This window comes from Pleurodeles waltl, chromosome 1_2 (genome assembly GCF_031143425.1).
Source record: "Pleurodeles waltl isolate 20211129_DDA chromosome 1_2, aPleWal1.hap1.20221129, whole genome shotgun sequence".
NCBI lineage: Eukaryota > Metazoa > Chordata > Amphibia > Caudata > Salamandridae > Pleurodeles > Pleurodeles waltl.
Genome location: NC_090437.1, coordinates 167,403,171 through 167,422,866, shown reverse-complemented (window position 1 = coordinate 167,422,866; position 19,696 = coordinate 167,403,171). Strand labels below are relative to the sequence as shown.

At 43.1% G+C, this 19,696-nt stretch overlaps 1 protein-coding gene across 4 annotated transcripts in view; it reads left to right on the top strand.

Moving 5' to 3' along the window:
• Positions 1–19,696, top strand: part of LOC138298708 (zinc finger protein 180-like) — a 220,578-nt gene that overhangs the window by 177,297 nt on the left and 23,585 nt on the right. For all 4 annotated transcript variants that reach the window (XM_069236895.1, XM_069236896.1, XM_069236898.1 and 1 more), the window contains one exon: positions 13,502–13,615. In XM_069236895.1, coding sequence (XP_069092996.1) covers positions 13,502–13,615 — 114 coding nt within the window. The remainder of the gene's footprint in view (positions 1–13,501; positions 13,616–19,696) is intronic.

The window sequence follows — 19,696 nt, the reverse complement described above, 5'->3', positions numbered from 1 at the left end:
GTAACTATAAATCGTACCCTCACCATGCACTGCTGCTCACCCCACATATTACATCTGTAATGACATCTTCTATGACATCATTAATAATAGAACGCCAACATTTGCAGTAAAAATATTGATGGTAAAATTGCGCATAACTGGGGCGCTATAATGCCCATGTAAATTTTAGTTTTGTAGTGAAAAAATACTTCATTTTACTTGGCTATATCTTTTGTGCCGTCTGACAAATCTTCATAAAATATTCCCAAAAAGTGTCTAGTTGGGTCTTGTTGTGTATGGAATATTTCAGGGTGGTCCATCAAGCAGGGGCTGAGACAAAGGGGGGATGTAAAAAAACGTGCGTTTCCCATAGGAGTTTTGAGCACGACTACAGCCTGAACCGCTGGAAGCATTTATACCAAATTTATGAGAAAGGTAGGCTTTGGTACGCAGATGACGCTTTTATTATTTGGTGTAAATCCGTTCAGTAGTTTTTGATAAAATTAAAACTGAAATACATTTGTACATCTAGGGCCACAGATCTGGTGTATTCGCTAATGCAAGATAGGCTGGCTGCAACCTGACCAGAAAGTTGCAGCTGCCATTTTAGGTAACAGGATATGGTCTATGGGGCTGAAAAATAAAGGAAAAGTGGAATAAGGGGGCAGGGTGGAGCTACCTTGACCCCAGGGCTGTGATGTAGGGGTCTTTGAGGGTGAAATTATGTCCTTTAAAGTATTTTTTTTCACCACTCTCGATATTAGCAAATACGCTGCAACGCTCAGCATGGCATCCCCCCCATGTAACGTTGCGGTGAATTCACGAATATCAGCGGGAAAAAAAAGATTCACAGACTCATTCATACACTTATTCATACACTGATAGTAGCGCTCAGACACTCAAGCAGCTACTGACAGAACCACTCAGATGCTCATGCACCCACTAACTGACCCACAGACACTCACACACCCTCTCACACCCACTCAGATCCCTTCGCACCCACTCAGACCCACTCACTCTGACGCACCCACTCAAAGACCCACTCAGACCATCACACCTCCACTCACAGACTCACTCAGACCCTCAGGCACCCACTCACAGATCTATTCAGACCCTCGCACACCCACCTACAGACACACTCACACTCATGCACCCCCTCACAGACCCTCACAAACCCACTCACAGACTCACTCAGACATCACACATCCACTCACAGTACCACTCAGACCCTCATGCATCCACTCTCACACCCAGGCAGACACTCTCACACCCAGAGACACCCTCTCACACCTATTCCCACACCCAGAGAGACAGATACTTTGCCCATGCATGCCTAGGGTTGGGTGTTTATAGGGATTTGGCTGCAGGGCCTGGTCCCAGGCTGTATGCGGTGCAGGGTTGGGTGGTTATAGGGGATTGGCTGTGTGCAGTGGTTGTTGTATTAATATATAGTAATTAAAATAACTTTACCTTACAAAAACATAAACATTCACTGAAAAAACAATGGTTACAGGTACGTTATATAGTTAGAAAATAGAATTTAAAAAAAAACCATAGAAATTCACTTAACCCCTTGAGGGCCATGGACGTAATGGTTACGTCCATGGCTGCGCCTCTCAGGCGCCACAAACGTAACCATTATGTCTGTTTACTGGCCCTCGGGAAAGCACTAGCGCACCCCCTGGGGCCCACCCCTCCCCCCCCCAACCTCCCCAGTGACGTCTGATGACGTCAGCACGCAATCAAGTTTTTTAAAATTTATTATACTGACACATAAGGGGAGCCCCTTGGGGGCCAAATTATTTTTAGGCTATTTCTTCCACCCCTGGGGGCTGAAAACCCCTAGACAACCGGGATAAATTGTTTTTTCGTTTATTTATTTTTTAATATATATATGTGGGGAGCGAACCCTTTGACAAGGGTCGCTCCCTGGGGGGGCAAATTATTTTTTGTATTTGATAATTTTGATGTGTCCAGATAGTGTTTTGGGGCATTTCCTTTCGCGAGCACTAGGCCTAACCACACAAGTGATGTACCATTTTTTTTGGGAGCCTTGGGGAAATTCTGGGTGGAAGGAAATTTGTGGCTCCTCTCAGATTCCAGAACTTTCTGTCACTGAAATGAGAGGAAGAAGTGTTTTTTTGGCCACATTTTGAGGTTTGCAAAGGATTCTGGGTAACAGAACCTGGTCAGAGCCCCACAAGTCACCCCATCTTGGATTCCCCTAGGGGTCTAGTTTTAGAAAATGCACAGGTTTGGTAGGTTTCCTAGGTGCCGGCTGAGCTAGAGGCCAAAATCCACAGCTAGGCACTTTGCAAAAAAACAGCTCTGTTTTCTTTGGGAAAATGTGATGTGTCCACATTGTGTTTTGGGGCATTTCCAGTCGCAGGCGCTAGGCATACCCACACAAGTGAGGTACCAATTTAATCAGGAGACTTGGGGGAAATCTGGGTGGAAGGAAATGTGTGGCTCCTCTAAGATTCCAGAACTTTGTCACCGAAATGAGAGGAAAAAGTGTTTTTGGCCAGATTTCAAGGTTTGCAAAGGATTCTGGTAAGAGAACCTGGTCAGAGCCCCACAAGTCACCTCATCTTGGATTCTATGTCAGGACTGGAGGCTCGGATTATGCTGTCTCTTTCTTTACTAAACTTTTCACAGCAGCCAATTATAACACATGAAATGAAAAAACTACATTTCCCAATACCACATAATATCCTGTCACGTGCTCCAATCACCCATCGTGACCTTCGTCTATAAGAGTCCTGAACCTAAACGTCACATCCTCTTTCTTTGCTGCTTCGCAGCAGATAAGTGCCATTTTATTCTACTCTCATGTTTTATTATGTCGAATAATGCATGTATAAGCGTTTATTTACATTTACTTAGCGTCGCAATTTCGCACGATCGTTTAGATCAATAATCCAGTGTTTTATTACAAAATCCTGTGTTTATGCCGGGGAGTGGAGCAGGAACGCTGCGCGCAGTCTGTCTTCAGTTGCGGTAAGTAATTTTGACAGACGCGTGCATTTTACGAGCCGATCCATTTCTGAAGCGTTCCTCTTCAGATCGACTCGTAGATTGCAGCGCGCCTCGGGCAATTGTATTTACCGAGGGAAACAGACTGGAGAAGTGTGACCCTGACGCCCAGACAGTGATCTGCTGGGTCGTAAAATTAAATTAGGCTCTGCCTAGAGTGTTAAACAGGCGGCTCCCTCCACCATTTATACTTGAATTGCAGTGCTCAGTATTGTGAGTTATTTTTGCCTGTTAAGGGGTTTCTCACTCCCCCTTGTATTGGAAATAAATACTACCACTCATAATGGCTTAATGGAATGAGGAAGAAACAGGGTACTACCCTGAAGATACGACTGACCAGATGGAGATTAATTTGGTTGAGGCACTCGATTACAGAGTGCAGCAGTCTGTGAATGATGCCTTGGAGAGAGCTTTAGGTCCCTTCTCAGGGCAATTTCTAGATTACGCTCACTCTCAAGGCTGGGTCCCGGGTTCATCCTCTGGTAGCCCTGATGGGGTCAACCCTCAAAAAGCCTCAAAATCTAAGGCTAAAACAAAAAATGTTATTAATGAAGATGACCCCGAGGACTTACATGCAGAAGCATTTGCTAAGCTAAGCAAAAGGCGTATTGATGAACACAATTATAGTAATTTAGATAATTCTTCCTCTACTGGGGATTCTTCTGATCAAGGTTCAGATGACCAATCGACGCCAGCTCCCAGCAAGAAAGCTAAGAAACGCCACTCTTCACAACTGCTGGACTTCGACCCCTCTGAAATAATACATCCCAGATCCTCTAATTGGCTACCGTCTTCAGAGGTGGCTCAATATGTACACGATAACCTGAGAAAAGGCTATGATAAAGAGGTTCGCACTCGCCTCAAGACTGAATGTCCCAGACCTGATTTAGATAACAATGTAGCCGACACACCAGAGGTTGACCCGACCATGGTTACCTTCTTAAAAAAGTTCTCTAAAGATCCGAAAAAAGGTTTGGACAGGTCATGGCGCTCATGCCAGGACAAGCTTCTTGATATGTCAGGACCTCTTACTAAGATTCTAGATTTAGCTGCTAGTTCTAAAGAGTCAGGTACTCCGGTGAACACGGATGTCTTATTAGGTTGGGCGCAACGCGCGATTTGCCAACTTGGCAACACTAGCGGAGCGCAGGAAATCCATTCTTATGTGCATGGACCCAAAGTTGGTGGATCTCGCAGTCTCAGAGGCTGGACCAGCTGCTGATGGCCTCCTTTTTGGATCTTCCTTTATTAAGGAACTGGCAAAGTTTTGTTCTACTTTTTCTACGCTTGATAAAGCGCAGTTGTCCCTAAAAAAGGTGTTCAGAAGAGGCCTTTTTGTCAGGGCCGGACGTTATGGTGGACGAATGTCTGGCCGGAGCTCCTTTAACAGTCCCCAAGGATATTACCCGAGAGGTCGTGGTAACTGGGCCAGCGACCAGTCAGATACCACCTTCTACCCTACCCGGAACAGTGGTGGTAGACCCAGGTTCCGCAGAGGACATCGCAGGGGGCAACAAGGAGTGATCCAAGACGCCTCCTACTCTGTTAAGACTTCTACACCCTTCTCAGGTTATTCTTGGGGGGGGAGAGTGGGATTGTGCGCTCACAATTGGAGAAAGGTTTCTGGGGATCCCTGGATACTTCAGACGGTTTCAGGTTTTCATCTAGAGTTTCTCAGTACCCCTCACCAGTTATCCACTCCGCCGCAAATGAATTTTTCCCTAGAAAATCAGACTTTTATAGACACAGAAGTGCAATCATTATTAGACAAAGGTGCGGTCGTATTGTCAACGCTTCACCCAGAAGGATTTTGCAGCCCCATATTTGTCGTAGACAAAAAAGGGGGTGGTCACCGTCTGGTTTTGAACTTGAAAGACTTCAATTCCTGGCTAGTGTACAGACACTTCAAAATGGAGGGAATCCACATGTTAAGAGATATCTTAATAGAAGGGGACTGGATGGTACGATTGGACCTGAAGGACGCTTATCTTTCGATTCCAATTTTTCCACCACACAGGAGATTCCTTCAGTTCCATTGGAGGGATCAATGCTTAGAGTTCACAGCCCTCCCTTTCGGTCTATCCTCATCACCGTGGTGCTTCACGAAGTTGTTGAGACCAGTTGTGGAGTTTCTGAGAACCAAATGGGTTCGGTTGATAATATATCTGGACGACATCCTGTTGATGGCCCAGGACCCTGCTACAGTACAGAGACATCTGAACTGGACAATCAATCTATTACAGGAATTGGGATTCCTTATCAATGCGCAGAAGTCTTTGTTGAGCCCGACTCAGGTAATAGAGTTTCTGGGATTCAAGATAGATTTGATACAAGCGCAATTGGTTCTCCCTTCTCTAAAGATTCGCAATATATAGAGGGAGTTGAGGTCAGCTCTAACAAGTCCGGATATTTCGTTAAGAAGCATTGCTCGACTGGTGGGCCTACTGGCTTCGTCCATTCAGGCAATCTTCCCAGCCCCTCTTCATTATCGGGCTCTACAGAGATTAAAGATCAAATATGTGAGTCAAGGTTGGAGTTACTCAACCTTAATTCCGTTGACCAGAGAAGTCAGAGAGGAGATTCAATGGTGGTTGCATCACATGGAAGCCTGGAATGGCAGAGCCATCTTTGGATCCAATCCGGAAGTAGTGATAGAATCCGATGCCAGTCAGTGGGGTTGGGGAGCCCGCTGCGGATCTGTAGTGACAGGGGGTCGTTGGTCTCCAACAGAGCAATCCTTCCACATCAATTGTTTAGAGCTGCTAGCTGGCTCGTTTGCGATAAGGAGTTTATCCCCCCTCAAGACGGATTGTTGCATCCTGTTAAGAATGGACAATGTGTCAGCAGTAAGATACGTCAACAAGTTAGGGGGTACGAAATCCAAGATATTAGCAGAGATAGCCAAGGAATTCTGGCATTATTGTCTACAACACAGGTTGGTGATTGTAGCAGAGTATTTACCAGGAGCCCAGAACACGGTGGCGGACTGGAATTCCAGGTATCTGAGGGATGCCAGCGATTGGAGATTGGATCAGAAAATGTTTCAAAAAATAGTTCAGATATGGGGCCCTTGCGAGGTGGATCTTTTCGCCTCTCGCCTCAATTCCCAGATCCAGAAATTCTTCAGCTGGAGACCGGATCCGTTGGCCTTAGCAACGGATGCATTTCTACAGGATTGGTCTCCATTTCGGGGTATGCCTGCCCTCCATTTCTATTGATCCCCAGGGTACTGTCTCAGGTTCGGAGGCAGAGAGCAGACCTGATACTAGTGACCCAGGTTTGGAGGTCTCAACCCTGGTTCCCTATTGCGCTTCAACTAGCTTGTGCGCTACCGTTGCTAATTCTTCCTCGTCAGGGCTTATTGTTGTGTCCGGAGGGCCTTCAACATCCTCTGGTATCATCGGGGACTCTTACGTTGATGGCATGGATGGTTTCAGGAAAAATTGGGAAACCCCAGGCATTTCGCAACAAGCTAAGGACTTTATCAAACAGGCCTGGGCTTCCAGCACCCACAAGAGATATGCTTCTGCTTGGCGCAGATGGAATAGTTGGTGTGATGGAAGAGATATCAATCCCGTGGAGTCAAGTATTGATTTAGTGGTTAACTTTTTAGCGAGTCTAGCCTCCACTGGTGTAGCCTATAGAACTATTAACAATTTCAGGTCAGCCATTTCGGCCGGTCATATCCCTATTGATGATAAACCGGTTGGTGAACATCCACTAGTTTGTAAGTTACTGAGAGGTATTAGGTTTGCTAACCCGCCTCAGTCCAAATATAGCATGCTATGGGATGTAAACGTGGTTTTAAAATTCATTAATACCTGGCCTAGTAATAAGTTTTTATCGCGCAAGCAACTATCGGCGAAATTAACTATGTTACTTTGCTTGATTTCTTGTAAACGAGTTTCTGATGTTAAAGCCCTAGACTTATCCGGTAGAGTATATTCTTCTGAAGGTGTTTCCTTTTCCATCTCCAAGAGGACTAAAACTACTTGCAGGTCGGTATCCTATCCTTGGTATCCGAATAATACTAAGTTATGGGTAGTACAATGTTTGAAGGATTATGAGTTGGCCACGGAGGAGTTCAGACAGAATATGAATGGTCAATTGTTAATTTCTATTCAAAAGCCTTTTAGGCCAGTAACTTCTGCCACATTGGCAAGATGGGTTAAATGGTTAATGAATGAAGCAGGTATTAATACGGAGCAGTTTGGGGCTCACTCAGTGAGAGGAGCTATGGCTTCCAAATCATTTAATTTGTGTTCTAGTTTACAAGATATTATGAAGACAGCTGACTGGTCTTCTGAGAACACATTTCGTAAATTTTACTTTAAACCTGGGGTTGATGTTGCATCTATTGTTATTAATCAGCTTTAAAAGAGCATAATCCGAGCCTCCGGTCCTGACATAGAATAAAAAAAAATCTAGCTTACGCGACAAGAATTTTCAATTCTATTAAGGACACGGAGGCGAGGATTATCCCGCCCAGTGTTTTAATTGAAGGTTATAATCAATTGTATAATTGTTATATAAAAGCATTATGCCCTCCCTTGTTTTGTTGGAGAGATGTTTAGGTATTGACTATGATTGTTTGCCTTTGAGAGGTATTATTATGTACTTTTATTTCTCCAGGTTCTGATCAGAAGAATTCTTGAGATCCTTTCGGAGATCGGTGTCGCTGAGAAGATCGTTGGGTTCTTTCTTCTTCGAAAAAGGTTGCGTTTTGGAGTTGTTGCCGGAAGGAATTAATCCATAGAATCAATATCAAGAGAACAGTGTTGTGTTTCTTCGTGTTCGGAGACAGTTCGAGTTCAAGTTGTTGTAAGATTATCTGTGATACAAAGAAAGAGGATGTGACGTTTAGGTTCAGGACTCTTATAGACGAAGGTCACGATGGGTGATTGGAGCTCGTGACAGGATATTATGTGGTATTGGGAAATGTAGTTTTTTCATTTCATGTGTTATAATTGGCTGCTTTGAAAAGTTTAGTAAAGAAAGAGACAGCATAATCCTCGCCTCCGTGTCCTTAATAGAATTGAAAATTCTTGTCGCGTAAGCTAGAAAAAAAATGATTCCCCTAGGTGTCGTGTTTTCAAAAATGCGCAGGTTTGATAGGTTTCCCAGGGTGCCACCTGAGCTAGAGGCCAAAATCCACAGCTAGGCACTTTGCAAAAAACAGCTCTGTTTTCTTTGGGAAAATGTGATGTGTCCACGTTGTGTTTTGGGGTATTTCCTGTCACGGGCGCTAGGCCTACCCACACAAGTGAGGTACCATTTTTATCGGGAGACTTGGGGGAACGCTGGATGGAAATTTGTGGCTCCTCTCAGATTCGAGAACTTTCTGTCACTGAAATGAGAGGAAAAATTTGTTTTTTGGACAACTTTTGAGGTTTGCAAAGGATTCTGGGTAACAGAACCTCTTCAGAGCCCCACAAGTCATCCCATCTTCGATTCCCCTAGGTGTCTAGTTTTAAAAAATGTGCAGATTTGGTAGGTTTCCCTAGGTGCCGGCTGAGCTAGAGGCCAAAATCTACAGGTAGGCACTTTGCAAAAAACATGTCAGATTTCAATGTAAAAATGTATTTTCCTGTCGCGAGCATTAGGCCTACCCACGCAAGTGAGGTACCATTTTTATCGGGAGACTTGGGGGAACACAGACTAGCAAAACAAGTGTTATTGCCCCTTCTCTTTCTCTACATGTTTTCCCTCCAAATGTAAGATAGTGTGTAAAAAAGACGTCTAGTTGAGAAATGCCTTGTAATTCACAGCTAGTATGGGCACCCTGGAATTCAGAGATGTGCAAATAACCACTGCTTCTCATCACCTTATCTTGTGTCCATTCTGGAAATACAAAGGTTTTCTTGATACTTATTTTTCACTTTTTATATTTCAGCAAATGAATTGCTGTATACCTGGTATAGAATGAAAACCCATTGCAAGGTGCAGCTCATTTATTGGCTCTGGGTACCTAGGGTTCTTGATGAACCTACAAGCCCTATATAGCCCCGCAACCAGAAGAGTCCAGCAGACGTTACGGTATATTGCTTTAAAAAATCTGACATGGCAGGAAAAAGTTACAGTGTAAAACGTGGAGAAAAATGGCTGTTTTTTTCACCTCAATTTCAATCTTTTTTTATTTCAGCTGTTATTTTCTGTAAGAAACACTTGTAGGATCTACACAAATTGCCCCTTGCGGAATTCAGAATTTTGTCTATTTTTCAGAAGTGTTTAGCTTTCTGGGATCCAGCATTGGTTTCACACCCATTTCTGTCCCTACCTGGAAGGAGGCTGAAAGCACAAAAAATAGTAAAAATGGGGTATGTCCCAGTAAAATGCCAAAACTGTGTTGAAAAATTGGGTTTTCTGATTCAAGTCTGCCTGTTCCTGAAAGCTGGGAAGATGGTGATCTTGCCACCGCAAACCCTTTGTTGATGCCATTTTCAGGGGAAAAACCACAAGCCTTCTTCTGCAGCCCTTTTTTCCCATTTCTTTTTTTAAAAACAAACTTTTTTCTGTATTTTGGCTAATTTCTTGGTCTTCTTCTAGGGAACCCACAAAGTCTGGGTACCTCTGGAATCCCTAGGATGTTGGGAAAAAAGGACACAAATTTGGCATGGGTAGCTTATGTAGACAAAAAGTTATGAGGGCCTAAGCGTGAACTGCACCAAATAGCCAAAAAAAAAAGGCTTGGCACCTGTGGGGGAAAAGGCCTGGCAGCGGAGGGGTTAAAAAACAAAGGTTACAGAAATCTTAAAGTTAGGTTCTGAATTTACTCTTACAAACTTTAGACATTCATCAGTTACAGTTAGTTATTTCACTATAACCTGCGCCCTAAGGTAACTACCTCACTCCCTTGCCACGCACTGCTGATTACCCCAGATATTACAGCAATCATGACAACTTTTACTATGTCATTAAATTAGCAGTCAAATTAATGAAGAACAAACTGCATGGCGGGGGGGCGTGAGTTGTAGTTACCGTAGGACGCGCGTTATAGCTTCTTGAAATGACTAACTATAATTGCTGAATTTCTAAGGTTTTTTTTACAAGTAAATTCAGAACCTAACTATAATGTCCCTGTAACCTTTACTTTTTTTAAGTGATTATATATATATATATGTCCCTGAGCGATTCTGTAGTAATAGTAAATACTAATTGTAAAATGGAAAGCACCACAGTTAAGGTGTTGGGGTATTGATGCATTGTTAGACCTATCAGCTCTTGGCGTGGTTTTCCCTGTCTTTTTGGCTTCTGACCTCCTTTTTTCCTGTGCTGAACCTCAGTTTTGCTGGCTCTAGGACACTGGGCACTTTACCACTGCTGATCTGACTAGTGCTAAAATGCAAGTGCTCCCTGTCTAAATTGTATTGGTGATTGGTTAATCCATGATTGGCATATTTGATTTACCAATAAGTTCCTAGTAAAGTGCACTATGTGTACCCAGGGCCTGTACATCAAATGCTACTATTCGGCCTGCAGCACTGATTGTGGTAACCACAGGAGTAGCCCTGTAAACATGTCTCAGACCTGCCACTGCAGTGTCTGTGTGTGCTGTTTTCAACTGCCAGTTCGACCTGGCAAGTACTTCCACTTGCCAGGCCCAAACCTTCCCTTTTACTAAATGTAAGTAACCCCCAAGGCAGCCTCATGGGCAGGGTGCAGTATATTTAAAAGGTAAGACATCTACTGGCAGTAGTGACCGGAGCCAGTGAAAGGTAGTCGGGTGGGGGTCAAAAGGTAAAGGAAAGAAACTTACCTGCCTCTCGTCGCTCTTCGGGGGGGGGGGGGGCTATATATATATATTCTCTCTCTTACCCCCCCTTCCACCCCCTCCCCCCATGGCCAATCAAGATACTGATCTCATGCAGGTGATACCCATGAGAGTAGCATCAGAACTGGAAGGAGTGGGTTGGTTTTGCGCTCTCAGGGGGACTGTGAGCCTGTGCCTGCTGTTGTTCTCCACCCAGTAATACAGCTAAGTTAGAGAGATGTCAATGCGCATGTTGGTTTCGCCGTCCTAAGATGGCCGGACAAACTGACATGCGCACTGACAGCAGTGCCCACCACTCCTCCTGGTCCTCCACCATTTTTTTATGGCCTGCCTCCAAAACTTGGCTCCTAACGAAAAATGAAATTATAATAAACATGTTATTCTCATTTCCTTTTTCGTTTGCCTCTGCTGGCAGGGGGGTGATGCCCCTCTGCCTTAACGGAGGAGCCACCCCGTGCACTGGTGTGGTTTACATGTCCTGATAGATGAAATACTGCTAAATTTGGCTTTCACTAGTGCAAGGCCTATCTGTCCCACAGGGTAACATTGGGATTGCCTTGAAATATCTTTAAAGTGTAATTTCCCACTGGGAGCAGATCGAGATGTGGAGTTTGGGGTCCTTGAACTCACAATTTAAAAATAACTCTTTTGGTGAAGTTTTAATTTGTAAGTTTCAAAATGCCACATTTAGAAAGTGGGCATTTTCTTACTTAACCATTCTGTGCCTCTGCCTGTCTGTGGAATCTGGGTCAGGATGACAGTTGGGCTGTTTGTGAATTCACTCTAGACAGTCACACATAGGGATCTTAAGTGTGCCCTGCATATCCTAATGGATCTGCCTGGATTAGAGTGATGGGAGGAGCTGACACTTGCACCTGAATAGGGCTGTGCCTGCCGGTACAGAAAGCAGTCTCCAAAACCCTATAGTGTGTCTGGGGCCAGGGCAGGAAAGGCAGGACCTTGTCCACTACAGATGTTTCTTTGAAGTTTGCGTACTTCAACGGCAGAAGTGAGTATCCGTATTGGGCCTTTGAGGCCACAACTTCAGAACACTTCTGAACTGAGGCCATTGTGCCAGGAAGAAGAGCTTGATGCCATAGGAGATACTGCCACTCTGCCTATTGCTTTGGTGTGCTGGCCTGTTGCTTGCTGCTTCTGTCCTCAGAGTTAAAGGACTGGACTTTGCTTTCTGCATCCTGCTTTCCAAGATTCTCCAAGAGTTTGAACTGAGTTTGCCTCCTGTTAGAAGACTCATGGACATCAAAGACTTCAACTGCCAGCACCTGGACTTTCTTGCTGAGAGTCATGACTTGCCAAGTGGTGCTGTATCCAGTGCCTGGGCCCTTGGAAGTGAGTTCTGGTGAATCCAAGAAGAAACCAAGTGCATTGACTCCATAGCGACTCCAGAACCAGTGCCGCTGTCCAACTCCAAGCCACTGCCTGCACTGGAGCCATGGTCCCTGCTGAGAGCAATGACAGCGACCGACGCCTCAAGCCTGACACTGCTGCAGCACCTCAGAAGTCCCGCCACAGCATGAGTCCTGAATGCCATGTCCCCGATGTCCGGGACACCTAACTCTGCTGCAGCACTTGTGGCCCTATGGTGTGATCAAAGAGTGGAAGCCACACAACCTGACTTGCTGGATCCATCAGCCCCGCCGGATCGCAGGGAACGCTAGCCACCGATGCCGCATCACCTCCCCTGCAACCGTAAGGAACCAATGCCTCACCTACCCTACCTAGCAGTAAGGAACCAATACCTGTAGCAGTAAGGAACCAGTGCTGCACTGGCTCCAGCGACTCCTCAACTCTGTGCAACATCTTTGTTTCTTCATCGTTTTCCAAAATGTTCTACCTGGGGGTCCGTGCGACTCCGTGACCGTCCCCACTCCCTTGCAAGTGACGTCAGACTGGTGGGAATGGCTCCGTAAACGACATTGTGGTAGCCCCAGTTGGAGCTATTGTGTTATACTTAAGTTTAATCTTTGATGTGTGTGTGTGTGTGTGTGTGTGTGTGTGTGTGAGAGGAGGGGTATCTTAGGTGTGTGACTCCCTTACCCTTGGAGAAGTGTGGCACAATGGTTAGAGTGGCAGACCCTGAGGCAGAGATCTGGCCTGGGACCAGGGTTCAATTCCAGCCTCTGCAGGTCTTGGGCTCAATTCCCTTGGACCAGATAATTCTCGCCTCGGTGCCTAATCTAATTAATGGGTCCCACTTTGTAACTCTGGGCAATAGCTTGCTTAGTCTCCACAATGGCCCTGACAGCGCTTGGGTGCCTGGCTTCACCCTGGGGGTGCCTCACAGGGAAAAGCCAGGAGCGGTTCCACAGCTGTATGCGTACAGCGCCTTGAGACCCTAACGGGTGAGTAGTGCGCTATACAAGTGCGAAGTTTACAGTTTACCCTGACTAGAGTGAGGGTTCCTTCTTGGACAGAGTGCAAACCACTGCCAACTACAGACCCCATTTCTAACATGCAACTGGAACGTCATTGTGTGCTGATTGTGTTTATGGTGGCAGGTTGTGATGTTTATGGATTTGTTAGACACAACATTATGACTTAATTAAACCATTTTGCTCGGTAATTTGGATTTTTAATGGTGTAGTGTGATGTATTGTGCTGTGACCTACCTTTTATACCCTAACTCCCTCTACTAAGAATATAAATTAAGATTCTTATATTGTCCCATTTTCCCTTCTGTTCTGTTTATTACAGGAAATCAAATTACTTCTGCTGACCTCTTAATTTTGGATATTAAAGGGGAGGAGGAGAGTGTCTGTTATTCTCCGGAACATGAGCCGAGAGCTGACATTAATGATCCGTACTTAAGTAAGTAGAAATGATGGTTCCAATGACATTGCTATATTGTGGAAACATTATATTTGATCTGCTATAACTAATTGTATATTGACCGGCGGCGCTTTTGTGGATTGACCATGTTATGAATGTTCATACTGAGGGTTGCAGTGCAGGTTTGTGTTATGACTGGACTACCCATACGGGACACAAGAACATCTTCCTGTGGCTCTGGGGAGGTGTAGGTATGGACTGTTAACTAGGCAATATCAAGATACCTTGATATCAAAGACCAAATATAGACAGGTACGCATGTATATTTTTTCTGCACCTAACTCTACATATAAGGACCTTAACAATATATATCTTCAAGGTGTGTAGATTTAGAGTTAAGTAGAACAGAGCTACACTTCCAATATACAGTTACGCCCTTATTGAATTTCTCAGTGTTTTGGGGTTCTTTCAGAGCTGAATGTGGAGAAGGATCCTCTGATCATCCTGCCCTTAAAGCAGCCCCCTTGAAGCAGCACAACATTTCTTATTGGCATAAATAATTTGCTGTTATGGAGACAATTGCCTCCAGGGAGTGTCAGACCTTTAGTTATTGGGATATTTCACAATCTTCTGTGTGCAGCTCTTCTGTAAAATGAATCATTTGACCTTATTTAAAAAAATAAATAGGAGCAGAACCTCCCAAAAACGTTCATGGATCGGTTGGATTCGTTCACTATGATTGTTCAGTTCATTAGGAGGCTGAGTTAAAACATCTTGCAGAGTTGTTCATAGTGCCCATTTCAATCTTACCTAAGGTACCAGGATCTCACAAGGTGTACTGTCCAGTTTCACCGACAAGATCATGTCTAGCATAAGTGGATGTAACTCAGAATGTACAACATTTTCTCAATTTAATACAAGATGAACCACCAGATCAAAATAAAGTTTTTTTCCAGTAGACGCAGTGTGATAAATACATTTGGGTGAACCTAGCATGTGGTACCATTTTATGACAGCCTACTATATATGTCCCAAAAATAAGTTCAAATAAAAGCACATTATCATTTGCAGAGCAACACAAGATTGCTATTAATTAAATATAAACTTCAACTAGAACAAATATTCCATTGTAATTAATAGGCTGAAAGGCGACTATATCTCACCAGTGATCACGTATTTATATTTGCCATCAATAACTTTCAAACAGAAAAACAATCTTAACATCAGCTATTCCACCCTTTTCCTGCATATATTTATTGGACTGCAGCTTAGAAATAATGCTGAAAGATTCTGTGCCAGACCCTGAAATAGTGTGCTATTTCAAAAATACCAGTAAAAGCAATTACATTTAGAAAACTATGCTGTAAAAGGCACATTTTAAAAATCAATTAGTGCCTGACCTGCAGATGTCTCAGATTTTAGGTTTCAGTGCTATGAGATCCTACTTGGCAAATGACTTTAACTAGACGATCATAGCATGGTGTAAGAATGTAACATAACACTTTTTGTTAAGAACCAACAGTCTTACACATAATGGCAGTAATATAGGCTTCACAGAAACAGAAAAAAGTATAGATTGGTTACTTTCATTGTCCTTGGATTTGAAGCCAAGCATACTGTAATAGGTTCTGACACCATGGACATTTGCCAGCTTAGCCTTGTGGAGAACTCCTGTTCTCCTCCCTCCCTTTCTCTCTTCAGCAGGGGCCTAATGCAGAAGCCCAGAAGGGCCCCAACCCTTCAGGGTACTTCCCATTGAACCCCAGGCTTATGAATTTCCAAGAGATATGGGAGTGTCAGGGGTCCCTCATAACCATCAGTAGAGGAGCCCCATCATTTTGCATTATCCCACTGCTATCCAGACCCCTCTCTCCTTCCTCACTTTGCATTTTTATTTGCGTAATCGCAGCACTGAGCAAACAGCTTTGTGTGCATTGTGTAACACAGTACATCAGGCTTACACCACTGTTTGACTATAAAGGGCTCTTGGGCCACTCATCTACGCCATAATAACGCTTCCGATAGCATAACAGAAAGTTACCCAGGGAACTGGCTGGTTTTTTTTTTAGATTTCTCATTCCAAAGTCTATTTGAACTGTTGCGTCAAGACAACATTAATGATGATAGTATAGCCTTGCTGCTGTGTATCCTAAGACTAGCACATGCTTCTCCTACCAAAAGTCCTTGTGAGGAGGCACTGTCCACTCCAAAAATAAACCATTTTTCATTTCAGGCTTCAGTTTATCAGTATTATTTCTTTATATAAGATCATAGAACAGTGTGAAGATTTCTATAACGTAAACAAGTAATTTGTAGGTACTTGAAGTTAGAGCTTTATTAACCAACCTCATCTACTAGAACCCTCAAGCAACTGCCAGTACAGGATCTTCTGGTGGTTACTGGAACGTTAGTTCCACAGAATTCCAATACATCACACTTCTCCCATCATACATTATGAAAATCTTTTTTTCCCAAACAAAAACAATACTTCCCACACCCAACATGAACAAAGTGAGCAAATTAGCTTGACTAGAAATCTACTAGAACATAATGGATGCATAAACTTTATAAATGAACATTTAATATTTTACAATTACAATTTGATATGGCATATAGCCCACACACTGACTACAAAATTGATCAATTTTATACATATTCATTCAGATAAGTAGTCTTTTGTTTAACTCTTGAACTTCTGTTTACGTAACCATTTTGTTGATTACTATCACCCAACAACACCTTTCTAGATTCTCACGATTCTTCACTATCATCTCTTTGAACTACATCTTGTGAAGGACATCTAGAAACCCTATGCAAATTCCAAATTCTGTTGTAATTCGTTTTTACAGCATTTTTAAACTTGTGTACTTTGACGAAGATACACATCCTACAGGCACTTCCATCTTAACCATGTTACCCAATTAAAAAGGATCATCCATATATATAATTTCTGCCATGACATCCACTGAGGGGAAATACTAGTAGTAGGCTTTCTTCCTCTGAACAATTCAAAAGGAGACCACCTAATGGTAGAATGTGGACTCATTCTATATGCAAATAACTGTTCATGGGATATCCTTCTCTTAGAAACATAGCATCTAAGAATCTTATTCCCCTCTTTGAGATAAGATTCTGTACACACTTCACTTCTGGCCCCTTGGACTACAAATCATTTACAACAAACGGATATTGTGCCGCATGTTGTCCTTGAATGGGTCATAGTAAATCTATGTCTATATCTTCCCATGGGTTCTTGGATAACAGCCTTCTTTACATTGGTGCTTTGCAAGTCTTGAGGACTTGAACACGATTACAACATGCCAAACAATCATGTATTAGTCTTCCCACCAGAACATCAAATCCAGGCCACCAAAAATATTGTCTGATCCTTTCCTTAGCTTTAACAATAGCCACATGACCCTTGTGTCCCAGTTAAGTAATTCTATTCCTTAAAGACAAAGGAGGAGTCACATGGGTACCTCTGAACAGTAATCCATCATTCACACTCAACCCCTCCCTTACATTCCAAAATAATTTAAGCTTCACATCTTTTTCCTTTCTACCATTCACCACTCATCCTTCTTATTTGACATGACTTTCATCAAATCTGCAACACCTTCCGTTTCCTGAACCCATTCGTTCTGTAGAATGAGACCACCAATATTAATGCATATATTAATTTGAACAAATCCTTGTTGGTCACATTCATCTTCATTCTTGCAGTTTGAATCCACAAGCCTTGACAATCAGCAGCACTATTATTTGTAACTGGAATATATTTCACACAAAAGAAAATGCTGCATATCTATGCCCAACAATATATTCTTGAAGAAATAGAATCTAATCCTCTATTCATGTAAATCAGTCTTACAACAAACTAGTCATCCCGCAACAAATTCTAACTTTTTTTTTAAAGCCTAGTGCACAGTAAGTGCCTCCCTTTCTTTGGCAGAGTAATATCCCTCTGGTTCTCTTAGCAAGCTGCTAGCAAATGCAATGGTGATATCTTCCCTGCTATATTTCTGTATTAAAACACCACACAGACACTTTATACTGACATCTGTGACAACATAACTTTTTCTTCCTGGTACAAATTCTTAAAGATTTGGTGCCTTCTGCAGACATCGTTTTGTCTATTGGAGCTCTTCTTCACTTACATTGGACTGCACAGAATTAGCTATCTTGTTAAACAGTTTCCTCATTTCCCCAGTCTTGCATGCCAGACCTTCAACAAAACGTCCATAACATTGCAACATACACAGATATTATAGCAATTCATCCTTATTCTGATGAGATGCCATCTTGCAAATAGTCTCTACCATCTCACCATTAGTAGAAACCTCTTTGGAATATAATATATGCCCCAAATAACATATCTTGTTCTTTCCAAAATTAAATTTCTGTGCTCTCAGACTCAAACCATTGTCTCAGAACTGCAAAAGTACTCGACATAATCTATCATTATGTTCCTCCCAAAAAAAAAAAAACATCATCCTAATAACACCTCAGCATTGATACAGGGATGTGGAATTCCTATCGCCCGACGCCCGGGACATCTTGTTTGGGGTCAAGGGCAACAAGTTTTTATGTTTACTTTGTCCTTGGGACAAGTAGGCCCAACCCTCTGCAGCAGAAACCCTTTGGCTGCCTGTTTACAGAGAGTGCAACTCTCTGCAGTTGAGGTAATGTGTTTCCAAAAGATAATGCTGTTCGAACTTGTATTTATGGTTCATTATTTGAAAACCTTCATTATTAGGGTGAGTGCTGTAAATAAATGTTTTAAGGTCACACTTCACTAATGACGTTGGTTCCAGTACAAAAAAAAAAACGTGTATACACATGTTTGAAAAGTTTAGGCTATGAGGCCAATTATAATGCTCCCAGAAAGCTCTCTGATTAGATGCAAATGAAGTGTCATTTAGTAAAATGTTTTGATGCATGTTAGTATTTCCCAAAAATATTTCTAATGGAAAATCAGTGTAACCATTTTCAACATGATTATGGGAAGCATGAAAATAAACAAACACTGACAAAGCCAACTGATCTGACATATTTTTATAAGTCTTTTAGTTTCATCAATGCGTGTCTTGTTTTGACATGGCTTTTGTAACACTTTATTGTTGTGGGAGCTACCAGGCCCTCAACATTGTAACAAACGCTGGCAAAAAAAAAACCAAAACGTTTTTGAACTCTAAAAGCACACGTTGCCACCAGTGGCATAACAAAGGCCCCGCAGCCGCCCTCCAGGGGGCCCCTTCAGCACAGCACCTGCCCTGAGTGAGTCTGGAGAGGTGGCTCCTCCATGTTCTTTGCAAAGGGGCACCCTCCAGTTTCGTTACGTCACTGATTGCCACTGTAGTTCCTGACACTGAGCAAAACTACTTTGTGTGCCAATATGCTCCTTGTGGAAGAGAAGAATGCGATCACTCACAGTAAAGCCAGCCGAAAGAGAGAGAAATAGAAGTTTAATAAAAACAAAATGTCTTTGTTAACACCAGACCTAATTAGGGACCAAGACCCACATGTAGGTAGCTTTTTGCATGTCGCAAACAGTGACTTTTGCTGTTTGCGACGTTCAAAAAGCACATTGCGATGCACAAACCCAGTTTTGCGATTCGGTGACCTGGTTACCGAATCGCAAAATGGGTTTGTGACTCGCAATTAGGAAGGGGTGTTCCCTTCCTAATTGCGACTCGCAGTGCAATGTAGGATTGTTTTGCAAACGCGGGCGCAAACCAATCGCAGTTTGCACCCATTTCAAATGGGTGCTAACACTTTCACAAAAGGGACCCCTTCCCCATTGTGAATGTCACTGTAAACATTTTTTTAGAGCAGGCAGTGGTCGTGTGGACCACTGCCTGCTCTGAAAAAATGAAACGAAAACGTTTCATTTTTCGTTTTTGTAATGCATCTCGTTTTCCTTTAAGGAAAACAGTCTGCATTACAAAAAAAAAAAAAAAAAATGCTTTATTGAAAAGCAGTCACAGACATGGTGGTCTGCTGTCTCCAGCAGGCCACCATCCCTATGAGGCCGCCATTCGCAAGGGGGGTTGCAAATTGCGACCCACCTCATGATTATTCATGAGGTGTGCATTTGCGAAGCCCTTGCGAATCACAGAT